This window comes from Engraulis encrasicolus, chromosome 16, assembly GCF_034702125.1.
Source record: "Engraulis encrasicolus isolate BLACKSEA-1 chromosome 16, IST_EnEncr_1.0, whole genome shotgun sequence".
NCBI classification, from domain to species: Eukaryota; Metazoa; Chordata; class Actinopteri; order Clupeiformes; family Engraulidae; genus Engraulis; species Engraulis encrasicolus.
The window spans coordinates 5110333-5120332 of NC_085872.1; the positions used below are offsets into that span (position 1 = coordinate 5110333).

The 10000-nt window shown below is 44.7% G+C and overlaps 1 protein-coding gene across 3 annotated transcripts in view; it reads left to right on the top strand.

The window, feature by feature from the left end:
- Positions 1-10000, top strand: part of slit2 (slit homolog 2 (Drosophila)) — a 119449-nt gene that overhangs the window by 106370 nt on the left and 3079 nt on the right. For all 3 annotated transcript variants that reach the window (XM_063218366.1, XM_063218368.1, XM_063218369.1), the window contains 11 exons: positions 189-260; positions 570-641; positions 820-983; positions 2134-2258; positions 2545-2642; positions 3551-3690; positions 6843-6936; positions 7946-8083; positions 8306-8546; positions 8925-9055; positions 9547-9701. In XM_063218366.1, the coding sequence (XP_063074436.1) occupies positions 189-260; positions 570-641; positions 820-983; positions 2134-2258; positions 2545-2642; positions 3551-3690; positions 6843-6936; positions 7946-8083; positions 8306-8546; positions 8925-9055; positions 9547-9701 (1430 nt within the window). The remainder of the gene's footprint in view (positions 1-188; positions 261-569; positions 642-819; positions 984-2133; positions 2259-2544; positions 2643-3550; positions 3691-6842; positions 6937-7945; positions 8084-8305; positions 8547-8924; positions 9056-9546; positions 9702-10000) is intronic.

A 10000-nucleotide genomic window follows, 5' to 3' on the forward strand; every position in this document is an offset into this window, starting at 1 on the left:
ATTGGCATGATGAACTGAGGGGAATGTTTTCTGTTTGTTTTAGAAGCTAATATTATGTTTGGCCTTTGTCTACGTAGTTCTGGCCTGGTGTCTTGATAGCATTGTGTGAAGTTGTTATCGATGCCTATTAGATATGTGTTTCTGTGTATGTGTGTATGAGTTAACCCTTTTCTTTTATCTCATCTCAGTATCCTTAGCTATAACAGACTACGGTGCATTCCAGCTAAAGCATTTGACGGACTCAGATCACTCCGTCTCTTGTAAGTACATTTTTACGTAACCCCTTAGCACAGAGCCTATGTTATAATCTTACTGTCACCAAAAATTGTAATGACTATTATATGTCTTAATCTGTCTCTCTGTACTGTCATAGCGATTGTGTTATGATGTAGTCAAAATGAGCAAATAGTTGATAGGCCAGCCGTCGACCCCATCTGCAGAAAGAGGCCACGTACCATTTTGTGAGGATGGGGTAGATTGAGTGTGTTAACTCTATGTCTACCAGTTTTGTTTGCAGGTATATTGCATGTTTCTTTAGTTTGTAAATTAGGTCTTTGTCGTCTTTTCAGATCACTGCATGGAAATGATATCGCTGTCATCCCAGAGGGAGCATTTAAGGACCTGGCCTCACTCTCCCACCTGTAAGTTAGCTCTCTCTCTCTGCCTTCCTTGTCTCTGTGTACCACACACACACACACTGACACAGACACACACACATACATCTCATCAGCATCACCATTAATGAAATGTCCGATGCTTAAATGTTAATCCCTGAGTGTTTCATTTAAATGTTAATTTCCATCATCTCCCTCCCCCCAGTGCTTTGGGAGCTAACCCACTGTACTGTGACTGCAACATGCAGTGGCTGTCAGACTGGGTGAAGTCGGGCTATAAAGAGCCTGGTATTGCCCGCTGCGCTGGCCCAGGAGACATGACTGATAAACTGCTGCTCACCACCCCCTCCAAGAAGTTTACCTGCCAAGGTATGAGTTTAATGCATGCCAACACAGATGATACGTGTTTGGGAACACACAAGGGTGTCTGTATCTATCTATCTAGGCTATCTCTCTCTGTCTGTCTATCTATCTGTCTATCTATCTATCTGTCTATCTATCTATCTATCTATCTATCTATCTATCTATCTATCTATCTATCTATCTATCTATCTATCTATCTATCTATCTATCTATCTATCTATCTATCTATCTATCTACAGTGTCCAGAGGTGTCAAAAGTAAAAGAAAATCCATGGTGTAAGTACAACACTAGCACATGATGTTACATAACTGTTACACCATTTACTCCATTGTACCTAATGAGGTAGCTAGATTGTGTTGTTGTTACTGAAAAAAACACTAAACCTAACAATAACCCACCACAAACTTGATCCAACTAGCGCAGAGTCAATATAGGTATATAGGTCTACATTTTACTAAGTACTTTTACTTTTGACACCTCGTACAGTACCTGTCTGTTACGTACAATACATACAATATCTTTCTGTCTGATTTTGAGCTTTTTTGATGTGCTCCTTAGTGTACTGTACCTTCATGAACAAGGTGTGGCATACAATGGGGACCACAAGACTATATTCCATTTGACTAATGTACTAGATGATTTGCAGCTTTGTAAAATGTTACTGTATGTATAAATATTGCAAGATTTGGTTTGGGTTTTAACGTAATTTGATTGACATATTGTAGAAATCCCGGGGCCTTGTGGTTGGCCAGTGCCAGGTAAGGCAGCCAAGTCGTAGCCCAGTCAGATACATGTATGCCCACCCTCTGCTCCTCAGACTGTTCCGGACCTTTCCTCCGAATTTTCTCCTTGAATTGATCCCACTCTCTCCCAACAGTATCCTGAAATGATCCTGCCCCAAGCTCCTTCCAAGTGTGTGTATGTGTATGTGCGTGTGCGTGTGCGTGTGCGTGTGCGTGTGCGTCTGTGTCTGTGTCTGTGTCTGTGTGTGCGTGTGTGTCTGTGTCTGTGTCTGTGTCTGTGTGTGCGTGCGTGTGCGTGTGTGTGTGTGTGTGTGTGTTTGTGCATGCCTGTGAATGTATTGTGTCTGCATGCTCATATGAATAATGTGTGGTGTGTCATGTCCCTGATGTACATGTGTTTTTCTATCTGCAGGCCCAGTTGACGTCAACATCCTGGCAAAGTGTAACCCATGCCTCTCCAATCCTTGCAAGAATGATGGCACATGTAACAATGACCCAGTGGACTTCTACCGCTGCACCTGCCCCTATGGGTTCAAGGTGAGACTAAAAGATACTCTCAGGATTGCCAGATGAGAGGGATGGTTTCCTGCCCAAAAAATGCTCATAACCTGCTTGAAGCACTAAATTCAGCCCAATTTGAACTCAATTCTATTGATTTCTATGACCATAAATTTGCAGAAAAAAAATGGCCCAAATGCCCTTTTTACCTATTTTTACCAGCAGACAGATGTTCTAAGCAGCCCAATTTCTTGGATCAACATCTTGCTATATTCACTCCTATGCTCACACCTATATTCCCCTTGCATTCATGTGTTCTGGATAGGGCCAAGATTGTGACACGCCCATTCATGCCTGCATCGCTAACCCCTGTCAAAATGCGGGCACCTGCAACCTAAAGGAAGGAGAGGAGAGCAGCTTTTGGTGAGATGACATTGTGTGTGCGTTTATGCGTGTGTACGTGCATGTTTGCGTGTGTGTTTGTGTCAGTCTGTGTGTGTGCCTGTGTCTGCCTGTTTATGCATAATATATTATGCTGTACTACTCTAAATGGCAGCTTGCCATCTCCCCCAACCCACCTTGACTTGAAAACCAAATTTCTTTTTTGCATCCGCTCGTCCTCTGCTCAGGGCCCTATTAGAGTGCCCTAATCACCAGACTGCCCCGAATTGTGCCTCCCTGATCAGCCTGATTTAAAGCCAAAGCATCGCTGCTCAGGCCCCACTCCAGCTCACCGCATTAGTTCATTAGCCAAGTCGGCGAAGAGCAGGCCCCAACCAAAGCAGATTAATGACACTCGGCCTTGCCTGTAAATCACTCATTAGGCACGCGGGGGCGGCTAACGAGAGCGGACGTCCCCCAGATGCGCTTGTGTGGAGAGCACTTCATCTGAGCCATGGCTGATGTGGCCCTGGATGTCAATTAGCCACTAAAGAGTAACCGACTAAATGAAGATGTTTAAAATATGAGGAGAGCCCTCTAATTGTGGGGTGGGTAGAACAGAGAGCTGTGCGAGGTGAGAGGGCTGGGGTGGGTGGTTGGGACTGGAAAGGGTTTTGTGGTGTGTGTGTATCCATCTAATTTTGTGACAGCGGTTGAGTGTGAGTACAGTGTGTGAGTGTGTGTGCTTGCGTTCGTTCGTGCGTTCGTGCGTGTGCGTACGTGCATGCGCGTGTGTACGTGCACGGGGTGGTCTACAGGAAGCTAAGTGCTTGAGTATATGCAAGTTCTCATGTTTGTGTGCTGGTGTGTGCGTGCGCATGCATACGAGTTGATGTGTGCGTTTATGTGTATGTCCGTGTTTCTGAATGACACACATTGTTGTTCTGTAGGTGTGCCTGTCCAGAGGGCTTTGAGGGAGAGACGTGTGAAATTAACATTGATGACTGTGAAGACAATGACTGTGAGAATAACTCAACTTGTGTTGATGGCATCAACAACTACACTTGCCTTTGTCCACCAGAGTACACAGGTAATACATGCACATGAATAGACACAAGCGCAAAGAGACATGCAAACACTCGGATGTTATATTTCCTGCTTTGTTGTCAACTCATTTCTGCTTCAGCGCTATGTGGTCAATGTACTAATGCTTCGCTTTTGCTAACCTCTAGCACATGCATTTCCTGTCTTTCTTTCAATTTCTTTCTTTCTTTCTTTCAATTTCTTTCTTTCTTTCTTTCTTTCTTTCTTTCTTTCTTTCTTTCTTTCTTTCTTTCTTTCTTTCTTTCTTTCTTTCTTTCTTTCTTTCTTCTGCATTTTTCTTTTAAAATCACGCTGTCTCTCTGTCTCTCTGTCCCTCTCTGTCTCTCTCTGTGCTAGCCGCTAATAACAATGAGGTGGAGAAAGGTTAGTCCTCCACATTGTCTGCCTGCTATCCCACACAGCTCCTCCTCCTCCTCCCTTGGGAGTTCCCCTGACCTGGCCTCATCCCCCTGTCTCTCCGCTTGCCTGCTAGAGTGTGTGTATACAGTATGTGTGTGGGTACCACACCTCTCTTTCTCCTTCCCTCAGATTCCCTACACTGGCATGCTCTCTGTATCTGCTTGTCTGTTTGTCTCTATTCTAATGCAACTCACTGTGGATTGGGGAAAAAAGGATGAATAACATGTTCACCATGGGTAAGTCACCTGACAGAGATGTTTGTTAGCTACAGCTGCTACAGTAGTTACTACACTCCCACCCCTCCTGTCTTGTTAATGGTGGGCCAGTCAGAACCTACAGCATGTCTGTCTCTTAACTGTCTCCAAACATTCCCTGGAGGCAAACCATTAAAGTAGCAAGCATAGAGCAGCGATATGGCCACCCGTCTGCGTTCTGCCCTCTGATGGGAGCCCGCTTCTCAGCAGGAGCTCCGCAGTGGCTCATTTGCCACATGCTCACATCCCAGCGACGCTGGAGCGATTGTTAGCTCAGACGCCCGTGGCCAGCATTCATTCACATTCAGGCCCATGCTAATCACACCCACAGTCTCTGATCAATAGAGGAGCAGCCAGCCTATTGATCCCACACGCGTCTGTCATTATCAGCCTTAACACATGGTTGCCGACCGTGTGAAATATTGCTCTTTCTACCTCTGCTACTCTCTGATATGTGCAATTAAATTAGTGGAACAATAGCAACACCTATGTGGTTAAGAATTGTTCAAAGTAAGGTGTTGTTATACTCAGATTATATGCAGATTGTCAAGACCATGAAAGCACAGAAGTAATGGCCTTAAAGTGAAATGGGTGGAGCAGTGAAATAGCAGAAAAACACACCGAGACAATATCAGGGAAAGGGTTAGAGAAGTTTATACAATGATTTAGTAGCTAAGAGAGATATCCTCCGCGCTCCTGCACTTCACAATCCGGTGCTCCGGTGATTCCTTTCTTCCCCTGTGTTTATACAATGATTATTATGTATTTGTCATTTCATATGAATATTTTCACGTTGATGAAAACCCCATTTTTGCCTAAGGCACCTGCAAAAAAACACCTGCTGAATGCCAAAGCCTTTTTTTGGGAGAAGGTGCCCTCAGCCTTTAAAAACCTAAATATCTTAGCCTCCAAAGCACATAAAAACATGAAGTTGCATTTAAAAGCTAGGACATCCATTTTTCATAAGAATGTGTTCATTCAGCTCTAACATATCCACATTTTAATAACAAAACTCCTCAAATCTCAAGAGCCTGAATACAGCATATATGTCGCTCCAGGCGCCAAGATACACAACAAAGATGCATGTTAGTGCATTAGAATTAGTTAGATAGAAATAAACAAACAAAGAATATATTGCCTATAAAGAGAAACAAAAATGAAAATAAGGTGTACAGTTCATATCGGCATGTCCAAAAACAAAGGAAAAGGTATAATGCCATAAGAATGCAAAGAACACGAAGACATGAAGCAACAACCAACAACAACAACACCAACAATAAACAACAGCGTATTTTAAACATACAAGATAAAAAACAGATATATAGCACACATTCATGTATTTTATATGGTAATTATAAGTCTTTACCCCTAGAACTCCACCAAAACTCTGTGAAGGTACTTGGTTTGTGTGAGCATGTCGCCTTGCTATCTAATTATCATACTAACATACCCAGCTAAGATAGTCTTGCAAGGGTGTGAAGTCTTTTACATCAGCCTTCCCTGGCTGATAAGTTACTGTAGTCATTGACGTGCCTGTCATTCTGCTGTCAAAATGCCGCTGTTAATTAATTTGTATGGAGCCTCTAAAGGCTCATAGATGAGAAATATAATCGAGGGTGTCTATAAACCCAGAGACTTCAATTGAGTAATCCGCACGTTCATGTAAACAGAGCGTGTGCACCTTTACCTAAATCGTGGGCTCAAGTTACTAAAACTGTGCTCTCGCTGATGTGCGCTCATGCGCACGTTTTATATCCCGTGAGCACAATTTACTAAAGCGTAGCCACGATTTATAAAACATACCAACGTTATTGCAAATGGTGCTAATTACTACATAACGTGCACAGTCTTCATAAGACGAGTCCACAATTAAGGTCAAAATGCATGCACTTTATTTAGACGAGCACACAACTTACTGAAGTGAGAACGCTTTCTTGAAAACACATTATCTGGTCTTTCCCGGCCTGTGAATTGCTGTTGTCTAATCAAGTGCCTTGTAAATCTGATGGTTAATTTGGCCTTTAATAAGACATTGTTATCACTTGGGTCTTAGACTTGCTATCACAGTGGATTGTACAAATGTGTTGTCCTTTTGTGTAAAAACGTTTGTAAAACGCTGATCTAGAAATGGTAGTAATACGGAGTGAAGAAAGGGGTTTCAGAATGAAAAGCTTGATCAGTAGTGTATGGATCTGTGTGCATTGTATGATGACTGTGTTGCATCAGTACGGAAGGTGAACACCTTTCTCATGGATATTTTTCTCTCTTTTCTCTCTTTTCTCTCACCAAAATCCCCCTACCCCTTCCCCCTGGTGAGTATGTGTGTGTGTATGTATGTATGGCTTTGTGTGTGTGTGTGTGTGTGTGTGTGTGTGTGTGTGTGTGTGTGTGTGTGTGTGTGTGTGTGTGTGTGTGTGTGTGTGTGTGTGTGTGTGTGTGTGTGTGTGTGTGTGTGTGTGTGTGTGTGTGTGCGCGCGCTCTGCAGGTGAACTCTGTGAAGAGAAGCTGGATTTCTGTGCCCCTGAGTTGAACCCATGTCAGCATGACTCCAAATGCATCCTCACTCCACAGGGATTCAAGTGAGTGGGACTACACATGAATTTACACACACACACACACACACACACACACACACACACACACACACACACACACACACACACACACACACACACACACACACACACACACACACACACACACACACACACACACACACACACACACACACACACACACACACACAAAGCCATACATACACACACACATTGTGTGTACTCATTCCACATAGTCTCTTTTTGCCCGAAGAACTTCAAACACATTTTTTGGTTTCCTCTTACAATAGTCTTTGAAAGCCTGTGTTTTTTATGTTTTTTAACTCCCTCTCTTCTTAAGCTCTCCTACCCTCTCCCTCACAGTAGTCCAGTGAGAACGAGCGTTGCATGGAAAACATTTCAACTTTGTTTTTGTTATGACTTCCCTCGAAGTTGAACACTTAGCATATTTATTGTTTTCTCACAGGGCCTAAAGCGACTCCACTGTTTGTTTTTGCCTGTGGTTGAAAGAGTAACTTATCTGTGTGTGATTGAGGAGGGCTGGGGCCCCCAGAGGTGGTGTCTGGGGGCCCTGATGGTGTGAGTGCCATGTCAGATGAGATCAACAGGGACTCTAGGTTTCAGTCCCCAAGGCCCCCTCTGATTGGCTCCTCTTATTATTTTACTACGCACGACTGCCATCGCCATGGAACTGGACACACAATATGGCCGTGATACTGATGTCATGTGTTTACAGCCGGGTGGGCAGGGAATATACGGTGTGAAACTAGGGTTTATTATCAAGGTTATGGCCAGGAACTGATGGTAAACATACTTCTAAACCAGAGTAGGAGTGATTTTGGGAGCGGTGCACTTAAGTTTCCTACATTATACATGTCACTGGTCTTAATTTCCCACTCTCAGTTTTTACATGGCTACTTTTACATGCCTAGTTTTTACATGCCTATAAATACTGTGTTGCGCTGAATTAATCAGTGAAAAAGCCAGGACTGCTGCAGTGGTATGAACTGTGTGGGTGTGTTGTATCTCATAGGTGTGAGTGCACCCCTGGCTATGTGGGAGAGCAGTGTGAAGTGGACTTCGATGACTGCCAGGATAACAAGTGTAAAAGCGGAGCCCAGTGCATCGATGCCGTTAATGGCTACACCTGCGTGTGTCCGGAGGGTTACAGGTTAGTGTACAAGTGTGCACACGCGCGTACGCACGCACGCACGCACGCTCGCGCACGCACGCACGCACACGCACACGCACACGCACACGCACGCACGCACGGACGGACGCACGCACGCACGCACGCACGCACACACACACACACACAAGTAGTAGAATACATTTTTACAAGTGTGGCGTTGCTGAAAGTGACTTTTTAATTTTGTCTATTGCGCCTATGCAGTGGTTTGTTCTGCGAGTTCTCCCCGCCGATGGTGTTGCCGAGGACCAGTCCATGTGACAACCATGACTGTGCCAATGGGGCACAATGCGTTGTCATGGGCACAGACCCCGTATGCCAGTGTCTCCAGGGTTATGAAGGGCTGCGATGCGAGAGGCTTGTCAGTGTCAACTTTGTGGACAGAGAGTCCTTCCTCCAGATTCCCTCCAACATTATCACAGAGCAGGCAAACATCTCTCTACAGGTTTGTCACGTGGAAACATGGAAACACAAATCTCTCTCTTTCTCTCAAGTCTCTCTCTCTCTCTCTCTCTCTCTCTCTCTCTCTCTCTCTCTCTCTCTCTTTCTCTCTCTCTCTCTCTCTCTCTCTCTCTCTCCTGTGCGTCTCTTTCTCTCTGTCTCTTTCTCTGTGTTTCTCTTTCTCTCTGTCTCTATCTCTGTGTTTCTCTCTGTCTCTGTCTCTGTCTCTGTCTCTCTGTCTCTCTCTCTCTCTCACTCACACTCACTCATTTCTCTCTATCTCTCTATATCACTCTCTTTATGTCTCTCACATGTATATACACACAATAGTCATTCAATACTCTGTACATGACCCGTCTGCCTCCGGGCTGTGCTATTTCAGATTGCCACTGATGAGGATAACGGCGTGCTGCTGTATAAAGGAGATGGGGAGCACATCGCTGTGGAGCTGTTCCGAGGGAGGCTGCGTGTGAGCTATGATACAGGCTCCTACCCCCCCTCTGCCATCTACAGGTACTGCAGCCCCTTGCCACTGCAGCATGACACCCACACAAAGGACACACCAGGACCCACCATCACGTACTGTAATACTGCTACTGCACTGTAGCTGTGCCAGCATCAATAATGGACACAAACACATTCACACATGTGCGCGCACACACACGGGTGAATGCACGCACAAACACACACACATGCTCGAACTCACGCATGCACGCACACACACACACACGCACGCACGCACACACACACACACACACACACACACACACACACACACACACACACACACACACACACACACACACACACACACACACACACACACACTGTGGTGTGGGGCATATGTGATAACAGTGACGTCTCCATATTTAGTCAGGTCATGTTCTCGTCATGTTGTGCTCTTTTACATTATTATAACAATATATATTTATAATTTATACACATGTTCTCATTTTCCCAATCTCTAAACCTCTTCACCCCTCTCCACCCGACCCCCCCTCTAGTGTGGAGACTATAAATGACGGCAGTTTCCATGTGGTGGAGCTGGTGGCCCAGGAACAGATGCTGTCCCTCTCCATCGACGGCGGCAGCCCCAAGACCATCAGCACCCTCAACAGACAGACCACTCAGGCCAACCAATCACCACTCTACCTTGGGGGTGAGTGGAGAGAGATCATCCAATCCTGCCAGTGCTTCAAAGAGGCTAACCCAAAAAAAACTGGATGACCATAGCCTCTTAGTGCAGATGGAGTCACCGGCAAGCCTATTCACTATTTACTGAATATACTACGTCATTACAACACTGCTATGACATTACCAAGATCCTTAATGACAGATTGAGACATAGCGATTACAATTTTGATGGCAGTAAGGTTAAAATATAGGCTCTGTGCTAAGGGGTTAAGATCAGTGGTTTGATGATACTTATACTACATCCTTCCCATGTTTTAATTGTGA